General features: G+C 36.0%; 1 protein-coding gene across 1 annotated transcript; it reads left to right on the top strand.

Moving 5' to 3' along the window:
- Positions 1 to 7044: 7044 nt before the first annotated feature.
- LOC141392358 (lamin-C-like) lies at positions 7045 to 8121 on the top strand. The gene has a single exon (XM_073965307.1). The coding sequence runs from the start codon at positions 7045 to 7047 to the stop codon at positions 8119 to 8121; it is 1077 nt and encodes a 358-aa protein (XP_073821408.1).
- Positions 8122 to 14693: the final 6572 nt, after the last annotated feature.

Genomic DNA, 14693 nt, shown 5'->3' on the forward strand with positions numbered 1-14693 from the left:
TATCGCCCATAACCTCTTATAATCTTTTTTGCAGAGATAAAACGCGGTGGATATTTATTTTTTATAAAATTTATTAATGAGAGAACAAATTCAACAAAAATGTATATACACGAAGGAGAAAACAATTTGAAGTGAAGAAAAAATATGGTTACAGAAAATATGTATTAAACAGAAAATTCAAACGTATGTGATTGAAAAAATATTTAAAAAATTACAAAGTTATTTAACAATGGAGTTCAGACTGTCTCAACACTTACAGAGAGCATACATCAAACTTGTACTGCAATCAGGTCACAAAATCGTCACCTAATGATGTTGCTCCATCTAGATCCTCCAACAAATTGTTGTCGGTACATCAATCTAAGGGGTCGATTATGGATAGCAACCCAACTCAAGTTGCGTTGCCTACAGCAAATTAGTAATATAATTTTCTATTTCTGCATTTAAATTTCTACTTTTATACAATTAAATTAATAGCTGAAGGTTCAAAACACTGATGATTTTCTGCGGATTTTCTAGAAATGCTGGGATGGTTAATTGTTACGCTGAAATGGAAAAACTTTCTTGGAATTATAAAGTATTTCCCCTCAGGATGGTATGAAAATAAAAGAAAGAAAAACACAAGATTTTTTCAGCGAAGGAAGTGAACAATTTGGGATTTTATTCGTAGATAATTTAAGGATTTTGGAATGGGTCTTACCACGAACAATGCGTTTGTACGTTAAACAAGAAGTGAATTTATTTACAATAAAGGAGCAAGAAAAGACCAATAGAAAAGAGAATAATGCATTTTAGTACAATGAGAGAGATGCAATTTTAGGAATAAAAGCTAACAATTATAAATTGCATATAGGGTGACCAGAGCAGCTAACTTTGACGTTAACATTACCGGGCCCCTTGCAGGAACTGCAACTGGAGAAAAATAATAAAATGTAGCACTTGCACTCTCTCTTGTTTACAAGATTTGGGAAAACTAAAAGTACATAGTATATTTCTAGAAACATTTCAGAACCGGTACCAGGTGTTGTCTTCCTTCAGCATGGGAACTTCGGAGTGGTGCAATTGTTCCGTCCACAGCCACTGGATGTTCAGCTTGCTGAAAAGGAAAGTTTGTGATTTTGGGGAGAATAAGAAACAATAGTGCTTTCAAAGTGTTGGATGAAGGAAAATGGAATTAGATGTCGAACTGGTACTTTGGAAAATATATTACAATCGCCGGAAAAGAACATTTGGATTGAATTAATGGACGAATGATTTTATGAATGGACAGTGTTTCCACTGGAGCAACGCTTACCAATGGAAAACACCAGGTGAGAGAGTACGGACGTACCTTTAGCTATTCACACGTAAAAAGGGGCTGTGAATTCCAACGGAGTAAACTTGAGCCATCTCGAAATTCGAAACTTATGAAGAATTGAACAATAGGATTGGAACATCTTCCATTCGGTCAATGTGTAGGGAGTAATTTTGTAATCCCAACCACTATCATCGGACCATATGCTTGTAGTACAATTGACACCGAAGGTGCCAGTTTGTAACTTTAAATCATGAATGGTCTCACCTGGGTGGTTGCGGAATAGAACTTGTTGAAACGGAGTATGATCGGAATGAACAAGAATTTGGCGGGACATTTTCTCAATGTCCGAATTGAATACATACCGTAAAAGATGCCATTTGAGAGTTAATATAGTCAAATAAGATTGCAACACTGGGCCTGTGCGCATAACGTTGTTGAGACTTTGACCATTGGACGTTTCCGAAGAGGCATTAAAGACCACGCGAACCTTTGTGGTCGACCTTTCCGGTTTAATGACCGCGTGAAGCTGTAGATAGTATTGGTTTGAATCTCTATCTAGACATCGAGTCTGAACTTGAACCATGTTGTTTAACTGAACGTACTCATTGAGTACTAGACCATACTCCCATTTTGGATTTTTTAGAAATTTGGAATTCCGAATTTCGGAGAAGGCGAATCTCATTGGGAAAGGATTGTGTTACGGAAACTTGTTGGAAAGGAAGACGCACAACGTACCGACCATATTTATTTCTCTTTGTGGTTGAAATATAGCTCTCCTCACAACACTTATCGTAGTCTGAGGGAAACTTTACTCTAGGGAGGTTCTCTCCATCCCTGAAACGACAAATTTCTCCATCGAAGGCAACTTGACAAAAGTTCGAAACTAGAGTAGATGGAGGAGAAGAATTAGGAACAGGACCAGTGAGAATCCATCCAAACATGGTTTCTTGACCCATTAAAATGCCGCAAATATCTCGCATTACCCCAGCGCGCATAATGCTAGGCAAGAAGTCACGGCCTATCAGAATATCGATGTTTGAACGTTTGTAAAAGTGCGGATCAGCCAGTTTAATCGGAGGGAGTTGAGAGAATAAGGATGACGGTAATGCATTGGAAGGCAGATTTCCAGACAACTGTGGAACCACGAAGGCTTGAACGGAAGGTTGAACAGAATCGTCATATCGCGAGCACAAAACTAAAGAACATATTTTTCGCGCGGAAGCAGCCGAGGAATTATTGAGGCCAGAAATCTGAACGTTGGTACGCTCATAAGGAAGTTTCAATTTGTTGAAAACCCGTTCAGATATGAATGTTCCTTGGGAACCTGAATCTAGGAGTACTCGAGCTTGATGTACTACTCCTAAGTGCAACACATTCACCAACGCAGTCCCCAGCAGAACACCCCCAGAATTGGAAGTGAAACAGGTTTTAATTACTCCACCCCCTGAACTAGTGGACTGTACAGGATTAGGAGAAAATGGAATGGAGCTTGGATTCAAATTTGTAGAGCTTTTGGACGAATTGGGTGAATGACTACCTGAAGAACGATCATGAAGCATAGTGTTGTGGCGCATCTGACATTCGAAACAATCATTCTTGCTGGTACAGTTTTTAACTTGATGAGTCTTTGAGAAACAATTTAAGCAAAGACCTTGTTTCTTTATCTGAGCCACACGCTGTTGAACATCCATTGCAATGAATCCAGGACATTTTCGAATAATATGAATGGAATTTTTACATAAAGGACATTTCGGAGCCGTAACATTGGTCTGAAATGAGCTGAACTTCGAATCTCTGGAATTGGAACTGGACTTAGTTCTTTGATCATCAGAAACCGGACGATTGCGTGTTTCGAACACGGATTCAAGAGTACGATAGCTATTCGTAAGGAAAGAATCAAGGTCGGTCCACTTTGGAATGATGGTCTTATCAGACAAACCTTGTTCCCACAGCGTCAAAGTTGAATCAGGAAGGCGATTTGAACATAGAAAAACGAATATGGGATCCCATTTTTTGACGTCGATATCGTACAGTGATAACGCAGCAATACAAGAATATATGTCGCGCTGCAATGACTTAATTGCACTCGCAGACTCGGATGGAATAGATGGAAGATTGAACAGAACCTTTTATTGACCATTAACTAGAATTCGTTTATTTTCAAAACGAGTTGGAAACCTTGATTGGTCAATGGTGAACGTTGAACAATATCCCTAGCTTCACCGCAAGTCTTTTGGATCAAATTAAACAATCGCTCAACTGGACTGAGCCCAGAATTCTTGATGTACAGGCCGTGAACATGTCACGGAAGGTCGGCCACGACATATAATCCCCGTTGAAAACTTCGATATCACATGGAGGGAGGCTGAATGAATACTTCGAACTGTGGTCGTGACTCACACTCGACCTGGGACTCTGGGGCGGATTCGGAGGAGAAACAGAGGGCTCTTTGGAAACTGTCTGACTCTGGAAATCTTCAGACAACTGAATCAGGCGGCCCAAGCACTCACAATAAGTGATATAGGCGCTATTGTATTTCGCCTTGAACGTCTCAAGCTCGGAAGCAGCTTCTGCACCATCTTCCTCTTCTTCATCTTCCACATTCTGTGCTTCGTTATCACGATCGGACATGAATTTCTCATATGCCGACTTGATCTCAGCCCATATGGATTTAACTTCAGAAACGTGGATCTTTATGAAGTGGGAAGACGTTAAAGGAATATTACCACCTACCACAACGGCGTTAAAGGTGACCAAACGGTCAGCCTGACGAATAAAGGCTTCCAAAGACATGATTGTTCAGTAAAAGTCAAAGAAAAAATTCGAAAACTTGAAACACTGTAAGAACTGGAACTATGAAAAAGCGAGAAATATATGAATTCGCACGAGTTTAATAGAAAAGTGGAATAATTTTCGGGGAAAACGATGTTTTTAAGGTATTTCCGCGGCAGAAGGCTGAACTATGGAGCAACTGAACGAAGAGGACAAGTGTAGTCGATGATTGTCCAAAAGGAATAACCAGAAATATTTGCAAAAATAATACGAAGTTTAAGTTTTTCTAAGTAAAGAGAATTTTCCAAGTAAAGAGAATACTTTGGTTACTGTTGAGTGGAAACCAAAGCAAGAGACACTGGTTGGTCAGTTGACCGAACGAACGAACACTCAACAGATCCCAACAAGCGAACAGTATAATGAATGTATGTAGGAATGTGTGTTATGTGAGAACGAGTAGTTATGTTTGTGGGGGACTATTAGAATTAGAACTCTAACAACAACAACTACTGCGGTATTTGACTGAAGATCGAAAAATAAGAAAATAACACACAAACAAACACGTACAAAGGGAGTCAGTACTAATATTCTCGCGGCAAAAAGAGGAACGAAAAGAATAAAAGAATCAAACACAGTGTCGCGGATTGGAAAGAAATAAAATTATGATATTTTAAACACTTGTTTATCGAAATAAAAATAGAAAAAATGTATAAATGTAAATAAGGAATGAAAATAATAATTTGAAATAAAATAATATTCCACCAAATCAATATTTGAAATTGTATTGAAAATGTGAAGTGTTCTTTGAAAAGTAAATTTACACTTAGGACATGAAACACTGTGCGTTTGAAAAAAAAAATAAAAAACCAATTGCCGTCGACAAAACGCACTTGAACACAACACTGAGTTAATGCACTATTGTTCGCTTTTTGAATATAAAGCACAAACGTACCTTGCTCTTTGATGCTTTATGGAATAAATAAGAGGTGATTTAGGATTATTATTAGAATTATCGCAACAGCTATCCAAATATCCGCTACAAATGCGAAACTGCGGATTTTCTAGAAATGCTGGGATGGTTAATTGTTGCGGTGAAATGGAAAAACTTTCTTGGAATTGGAAAGTATTTCCCCTCAGGACGGTATGAAAATAAAAGAAAGAAAAACACAAGATTTTTCAGCGAAGGAAGTGAACAATTTGGGATTTTATTCCTAGATAATTTAAGGATTTTGGAATGAGTCTTACCACGAACAATGCGTTTGTAGGTTAAACAAGAAGTGAATTTATTTACAATAAAGGAGCAAGGAAAGACCAATATAAAAGAGAATAATGCATTTTAGTACAATGAGAGAGATGCAATTTTAGGAATAAAAGCTAACAATTATAAATTGCATATAGGGTGACCAGAGCAGCTAACTTTGACGTTAACAACTGTGGTGAATTTTGTAAAAGACTCTTTTCTGTGTAAATAGAGTCAGGTAGAATTCTTTTTAATGCATTTTTTCGAAGAATCTATGTTTAAAAATAACCGACTGCATGTCATAAATAATGGAACAAATGTCGTGCCCAAATAGTAAAGATAAAAAAGGGCCTATAATAAATGTATTTTCCATCAACAACGCAACGTATGTGTGCATGATGTATTTATAGACACAGCGTGCATTTCTAATGTGCGTGTAAACAAATGTATGTGTGTTATTGTTAGTTTGTAAGATTTAGTTTTAAGGTAGAATGTAAATAAAGAATGAGTCTCTCTAAAGCAACGAAGCGAACAACATCGCATCGCGCGTGTGTTTTCATTTTCTTAGTTTATTTTCCTTTGGTTTCTTGGGTGCATTTGTGATGAGACTAGGAGTCGTCTCATCATTTGGTGACCCCGACGTGATAGGCTCGCGGTTTCGAAAAAAAAAGAAATTTGTGTAGTTTATTCGTGTTAAGTGTAGTGACGTGGTAGGCTCACATTTTTAAGAAAGAAAAGTGTGTTAGTTTACGCGTAGTGTTATAACGTAGTAGGCGCGTAGTCGAATGTGACTACGTTAGGTTTATTCGTTAGGTTATAGAAGGCGCACAGTCGAAGCAAAGATTGTGTTAGGCCAATTTTATAGCTAAAAAAAAAAATAAATAAAGTGACAAAAAAATAGCTCGCGAAAATGAATTTCGAAGAATTCATCCAACATCAAAGGATGTTGGGCGAGTATATAGTGTCCATATATTTACAAATGAGCAAAATTGCTCAAAACAGTGTAGCCAAAGAAACTAGGGAAAAGTGTTCCGAAATAGTTAGTTCTTTCACGGAAGCGAGAAAGGATTTTTTAGGTAACGAAAGGGAGCTCCGACGTATGGGAAAAGTACCATACGATAATTGCGTATTCGCTGTGGGATTGCAATATGCGGTGAAAAGAATAGAGGAAGGCATGGAAGCTATGGGTTTGTTTGTGCCCATAGAAGTGCCACGTCTTGATAATGTAGACTTTGTAGCTGAAGTGAATAGCTTAAATAGTTCATTTGAAAAGTGTGGAAAGAAGTCCGTACAGTTTCAATCAGGTCCGCCACAGATTGGGTTGCAAATGAGACTAACAGATGCTTCTTTTAATTTTGGGATAAAGATTAAGAGAGCTCTTGTCTCAAGAGTAGAAGGTATCGCAGAATGTTATAAGTCATTATCGTCACAGTACGTGCTATATTTGGAGGCTGTAGGGAAAGAAGACTTCTTTACAGAAAATTATCATTTTCTAAAAATTTGTTACCACATAGTAAGAAGTGGGAACATTTATAGAGTAGCACCTAAAAAGGTGGAAATAAAAAATGATGACAAAATCAATGGGAAATGGGTTCCCAAGTTAAATAGACAGGTAGATAGTAGTTCAATTAGAAAAATTGAGCAGAGTTTTCCAGGTAGTATAGACTCTCAACAGGGGAGGTTTGAAGAAACTTCGGAAACTAAGAATGAAAACGTATGCGGTGATGTTTCGCGGATGTTGAAAGTTAAAGTAAATCAATTATTGGAGGAAAATAAAAAACTTAAGTCCAATTTGGAGCACAAATCCAAGGACTGGCAAGTTGCTGAAGAAAAGGCTCAAAAGTATGAGTCCCGAGCTGCTAAACTTAGCGTAAAGTATCAAGCAGCAGATGCTTATCGAAAAAAGGCCGTTGATGAACTTTATGAGATAAGAAAAGAGGTGGAGTATCTACAACATAACATTCAGAGCCTGCGTGAAGAAATTACGCACAAGGAGAAAAATCATTTACAAGAATTGCGTGAACACCACGAAGGACAAATGCGTGAAATGAAAATGCTGTACGAGCAAAAGATTAAGGATCTTCAAGCAGAAGCCAACCGTGAGTCCGTTGCAGCTTCAAGTGCTATCGAAGAATTAGATGTCTCTCGTCAAAATATTGAAAGTCTGTATATTCACATTAGTAAGTTGGAAGCTACAAATGCTGCATTGAATGGCCGAAATTTTGAGTTGGGAAAATTGCTCGCCAATGAACGAAGACGCCATGCTTCTGATATTGCCAAAGTGGATGCGGAATTACAATTGCGTGAAGAAGTTACACAACAGCTACAAGAAAGTGCTGCATACGACAAACTACTGTGTGACGAAGAAAACTCAAGTCAAAGGAAATATTTTGTAACCACCAGAGAAATTGCCAAATATGCACCGAAGGTAACGGTACAAAACAAAGGTACAAATGAAGTGCAAGTCGACGGCAGGCGGTTTAAATGTAAAATTGCTCCCGTGTCTCAATGGAATGTAACGAGTGCAGCAGATGAACCATCAACCACTATTGTTATGAAGTCACTAAAATGTCAGATTGGCAAAAGCATAAATACGTCGACGTGTAATGCCGATGAGAAAGAAGTTGCCGGTGCCGACGGTATCAAGCATACAATTATACATCATGTGTCAAATCATCGTATACTTAATGAAGAAAGTTCTAGTGGCGAGAAGAATCCTCTAAGAAGAAAATGGATTTACCACGTATTTCATCGAGGGAAAAGAAGTCCTCATCCTAGCTGGTTGCTGAAGGTGTTGGGTGCTATCACTTAAAATTAAGTCATGATAATTCTCTATATTTTTTATTATTAATTTAGAATTTAAAGAATGCCTTCAGCAGAAAATGAAATGTATTACATTATGATCATGTTTAATATAATATTCCTATTTTGTAGAAAATAACATTCATACGTTATTGTTAAAAGAGTAGAATACTCTAAGACCAGAAGAGTGCTTAGTTTTGTATCTAAACTATTTAATGTAAATTGAGTCAGATAATTAGCAAACAAGAAAATGTTCAATGTCCTGTATTAACTGTTAAAAGATTAGAATCTTTTAAGGCGGGGAGAATGGTGAATTTTGTAAAAGACTCTTTTCTGTGTAAATAGAGTCAGGTATAATTCTTTTTAATGCATGTGTTCGAAGAATCTATGTTTAAAAATAAATAATGGAACAAATGTCGTGCCCAAATAGTAAAGATAAGAAAGGGCCTATAATAAATGTATTTTCCATCACCAACGCAACGTATGTGTGCATGATGTATTTATAGACACAGCGTGCATTTCTAATGTGCATGTAAACAAATGTATGTGTATGTGTGTTATTGTTAGTTTGTAAGATTTAGGTTTAAATATTCTGGAGTGAATAAAAAAGAGTTTCTCTAAATCAACGAAGCGAACAACCTCGCTCGCGCGTTTGTTCATTTTCTTATTTTATTTTCCTTTGGTTTCTTGGGTGCATTTGTGATGAGACTAGGAGTCGTCTCATCAAACTGATATTGATTGAATTTGACAAACATTTCCGTCTTTTTACTCATTTTGAGGACAAATTCTCAATTGTTAAAAAGAATAGTCATTGCAAACATTGTTTATGTCGTGGTCATGCTGTTTAAAAATGTAACAGCAAACATAGTTGCAACACATGCAGACAAAAGCATCACAGCCATCTTCACCGGCCAACAATTGGAAAAATTATTGCTTCGTCATTTTTGAAGACTTCTCCGACTTTTACTGATGTCAAAAGTCGAGAATTTAATTCTACTTTGTCGCACCCAAACTCCTCTCCGGCTTTAGCTCACTTGGGAATCTGAATTTCTGTTCACGAATCCAATTATTATCATATTTGTCTAATATTACTAATATTTATCGTAATTATTCTTAGCTTTAATTTGTGTATCCACGCTTACGTGTATCAAGGAGGGCGGAAATGTATAGGTTAGACACTTTGTCCCTCAACTTTCCCTGCTCGATCAATCACGGACGCTGATTGGCGAACTGGCATATTCCCTGCAACTCCCTCTGCTGCGACCGTAGTGTGCGGATCGCAGCTGGGCATCGGTTGTTGTCGGTCTGCTCACTTTGTTACACTCTTACTCTCACTGGAATAATTGTACTTGTATAAATATATGACATGGGATCCTCTGCGATCACTTAGAACCTCTGCGTCTACGCGTTATTACTAAAAGGCCTCTGTTGCCACTATCACAGATTACAAAAGATAATCTTTTTTAAGAAAAGAAAATGATGCACCACAATAATCGATTAATAATTTTGAAATTTTTCGCTTTTTGTGCCATTTTAGTAGTCAGAATGTTGGAATAATTGGTTCCCTATCATTTTCAGTAGTTTTGCCATTGATTCCTATAGAAACCCAGCAAAATTTAAAGGAAAGTTTTACACGCGATGACGTGATTTCATGGCATCTTTTGCATTGGTTCAAACGAAGTCGTGAAAGATCCGATCTTTTCATTAGCATTTGAACCAATGCAAAGAAAGTCGTGAAAGATCCGATCTTTTCATCAGCATTTGAACCCATTCCATCGATCCAATAGAGATGAATTTTTTGTTTATATAAGATTAATTATTTACGATAGGCTTGGAGACTCGAAATCACAACCAACGTTGTTAAAACTCTTGTCGTAATAATAATAATATCATTGCAAAGGGTTGGTGAAAATGACATGCCAAAGCATTGATTGAAATGACATGCCAAAGCATTGGTGAAAATGACATGTCAAAGCATTGGTGCAAATGACATGCTTTGGATCCAAAACTGAATAGCATATTTTTTGGGGTCCACGCTCATATAAAATTCATCGATGAAAATGCTAAAAAGATGACATGCAATATCACTTACACCCATGATTGAATGGCATCTTTGGCATCGAAAAGTTTTCTGGGAAACGTGATGTTCCTGACGTAATTTTAGCGTGATTGTAATTAGTATCCCTTTGTAGAAAATTTGGCTAGAATTTTTGAAGGTTTTTTTTCCAATATATGACTATGAAAAATCATTAACGGTTGTGTCAAGAGTACGTACAAACAATTTAATGATATATGAAAAGGCCTGTACCCAATATATGACTATGAAAAATCATTAACGGTTATGTCAAGAGTACGTACAAACAATTTAATGATATATGGAAAGTCCTGTATCGACCAGGCTAGCCCCACATTAGACTAGCCCTGACAGAGGAAAAAATCAGGACATAGAACAAATGTTTTTGCACATTTCTTTGAAAATAGTTTTTAGAAACATTGTTAACAATGTTTTGACCATGTTTGCTTTTATAAAAACAAAAATTTCAACGCCCATTGTTGCCATACAAGCCAAACAATAATACTTCTGACGAAGCGTTTTGATAGCGACAGTTTATTTATTAAAACTCAGGTGTGTGTTGGCTTCTTCCACAAGTAAAATATCGATTTTACGCCAGATATGCTAATTTTCATCCTAACTATGAATATTATACCACACAATGCCCGTTAAATTTTCGAAATAACTTGAAAAAACCCGCAGCAAAAAATAATTGGAGTGATTCTATGAAACTCGTCGAAGGGAGTAGTATTATTTGGCTTGAATGACAACAATGGGCGTTGAAATTTTAGTTTTTATAAATGCAAACATGATTACGACAATAATAACAATGCTTCTAAAAACTATTTTCAAAGAAAAGTGCGAAAACTTTTGTTCTATGTCCTGATTTTTTCCTCTATCAGATCAATGCCGTTAAAGGCTAGTCTCATATGGGGCAAACCTGGCTGATACAGGACTTTCCAAATATCATTAAATTGTTTGTACGTACTCTAGACATAACCCTTAATGATTCACCATATTCATTTTTGTAAAACAACTTCAAAAACCAGAAATTTCTAGCCAAATTGTCTACAAAGGGACATTAATTACAATCATGCCAAAATTACGTCATGAAATTTTAGTATAACGGTACTGTATACAGAATATTTTTGTATGCCATCTTAAAGACAACTTTTCAGCCTACAAAATTGTTTTTTGAACTGTTAAAAAATCTCAACTCGTTTACAAGTTATCAACGTTTACATTTTTTATTTCAGGTTGCATTATTTTCAGTGACAGTCACTGTATGTATGTCCCTAAACCAGCCAAGATCACCCATATACGTTAACGTGACTGCAACAACAACATATGTTCTCTTTATTCTCATCCGTCGTGGTTTAGCAAAGCAAAGACCCGCTCAGAGAAAGCACACAAAATATTTTGAGCCCCACCGCCCTAAACACAGTATAAATGTCATTCATATAGGCATCTGAGTTGCAAATAAGTCTGTTCGATAACCCAAAAATTTGTACAAACTTTTACAAAATGCTGTTCGATAACAAACTTGTAAAGCAAAAGAGAGCGAATAGAGAGAGAATTGTGAGAGAATTTTGGAGACTTTTGTTACTGAGAACGTACAAGCAAAATTCTCATTGTAAGAATTTGAAAGTTTGATCAGCTGATTTAAATTCGAATGTTTTGAGGCGTATTTTGCAATTTTGGAAAAAACATAAACAAAAATTTGGTTATTAAAATAATTACAAGATAAAAAGGGAAAAAAATAACTAGATAAGTTGTGGAAAACAAGATGGTTGTAAAATAACTTATTTTGTAGTTTGTGAAGACAATTTTTTTATTTTAAATTTATCAAATCCCAGCAAAAGGCGGTGCATCCGTGGAGTTGGAGAAATACCATGTAGTCGTCACAGGAGAACACACTAGATATATTTTCCTTTTGATGCTAAAATTAATTAAAATTCAGTGGAAAATCAAATAATTTTCGTTAACAACCTTCAATTTTTAAATTATATCTTTTCCGCCAAACTTCTTCTTTGTCAAATCAGCTGACTTCTTGCAAGTGATTGCAAATTGTTGTTCGATAACATTCTGCAAATTTTTGGCTTCGAGAGAGTAAAATACATTGAAAAAAGTTACTGAAAATTTGCTGAGTACTTGCAAGTACTTTTTACTTGCGAAGTTATCGAACAGACCTAATGTTTTGAGCAGCACTGGGGCCTAATTACGACATTCGATTCGATCGAGTATTCACTCGTGAATGAAAAAATCGAACTATAAAAACCTATGCGTTCTTTAAAGAACATTAAGAAACTAGGTGGTGAAAATGTGTTTATAGCTATAAACTTATGAATTGTTATTAATTTCTGAACAATAAAGAATTAAAAAAAAAAAACTAAAAAAATTAGTAGTCACACGCGCAAAATTTGCGGATAGGAAAAAGCCCCTCTCCTCTCCGCTCTCACACAAAAACTCAATTTTCTTTACCACAAATTATGCGCGTGTGACTACTGAAAAACAAAAATATTAATAAAAAATGTAAATATTTGTTGAATTCATTGTACATTTCTTTCGGTAATAATTTCGGAATAAAGTTGTGCTAGAAAAATGTACAAAATGATTTATTTTTTGTAAAACTTTTTGACATTTTTGTAACAGATTGCTAATGCATCTACCTCAGTAAATGTTCGATTTTTGCATTCACGTGCAAATACTCGATAGAATCGAATGTCGTAATTAAGCCCCTGTATGTAATTTTTTCGATTAGACAGCACTCTACTCTCGTCTGTAAACATAAACGGAACAGCTGTTTTGTTTTTTTGGCAAGGCTGTTGTTTTCATTAGGTCTGAAGTTTGTACAAATTTGTACAGACTTTTACAAAATGCTGTTCGATAACAAACTTGTAAAGTAAAAGAGAGCGAATTTGGAGAGAATTGTGATAATTTGCAAGTTTGATCAGCTGATTTAAATTGGAATGTTTTGTGGCGGACTTTGCAATTCTTGGCAAAAACATAAAAAAACATTTGGTTATTAAAATAATTACAAGAAAAAAAAAGAGAACAGATAACCAAATAAATTATGGAAAATTATTTATTTTGTAAAATAACTTATTTTGTAGATTGTGATGATTGTTTTATTTCTAAGGTATCAAATCCCAGCAAAAAGCGGCACATCCATGAAGTAGGAGGAACACTATGTGGACGACCAGCCGTTAATTTATGATATGGAAAGAGAATTATTTTGTAGCAATGGATAATCAAATATGTAAATTTCGTAAACAAACTTCGATGGTTAAATTAAATCTTATCCGCCAAACTTCTTATTTGTAAAATCAGCTGACTTCTTGCAAATTGTTGTTCGAGAACATTCTGAAAACTTTTAGCTTCGAGAGAGTAAAATTTGTGGAGAGAAGTTCTGAGAACTTGCTGGGTACTTGCAAGTACTTTTTACTTGAGAAGTTATCGTACAGACCTATTTTTAGTTTATAGGCCTCATGGCACCATCATACAGGTACCCGCATCAGCCCAGCTGATGTACTGTGAGCTTTCAAAAAAGTTGTAATTGAAAACACAAAATTAAAAATCAAAGCTTTAAATGAAATATAGTGAGTTTTTTTATTGATTTTTGTAATATTACGTTTATTTATAACTGCTTAATTAAATTATGTTGAAAAATTTGTGTGAATCGCTTTATTTTTGGAAAACATTTTTGACATTTCACAGTACTGAACTGGGTTTTGTTGAATTTTTGGCTGATGCATCTACCTTGGTAATTGTGCCATGATAGGCCTGTTCGATAACTTCGCAAGTAAAAAGTACTTGCAAGTTCTTGCAAGTACTTCTCATTTCTCTTTTACTGAATAAGTTTCTTATCGAACAGCATTTTGTAAAAGTCGTACAGACCTTATGTCATTCAAAAAACATAACCAGTAGTTGATGTTGTAACAGTGTTTATTATTGTACGTTTATGTGTTTGTTCCTCTGCTCAATATGGCTGAGTGTCTTAAGTAGCCGGACTTCGGCCGAGAATTTAAGACTTTCTCCTATGGACAGGAACAAAAGGGGGCTGCGCTATCAAAACTTTCTTCTAAATTGTAAGTGTTCTAAAGTAGACGGCCTTCGGCCGGGAATTTAAGACTTTCTGCTATGCACAGAAGCAAAAGTGGGCCACGCGATCAAAATTTTCTTTTAAATTATAAGTGTTCTTAAGTAGCCGGCTTCGACCAGGAATTTAATACTTTCTCCTATTAACAGGTTTAAAAATAGGTAGCGTGCACAAAAGTACTCTCCATAAGCTTTAAAACGATACCCATATTGCCAACGTTAGAATTGTAAAATGTCAAGACCCATTTCTCGGGAAGTATGGACTTCCTCCCGGAAAATTATATATCATTGTGTTCAGGGTCCTAAGGGCTATCTACTGTAAAATGTCAGTCCGATTATAGAGGTGCCCATAAAAAACCTAATGGTGTTCAATTACGAAATGTCGGAAATGTCAAGACCCATATCTCGTGAAGTATGGACTTCCACTCGGA

The sequence above is a fragment of the Musca autumnalis genome, unplaced genomic scaffold (genome assembly GCF_047663935.1).
Source record: "Musca autumnalis isolate F117 unplaced genomic scaffold, ASM4766393v1 scaffold_2, whole genome shotgun sequence".
Lineage (NCBI taxonomy): Eukaryota > Metazoa > Arthropoda > Insecta > Diptera > Muscidae > Musca > Musca autumnalis.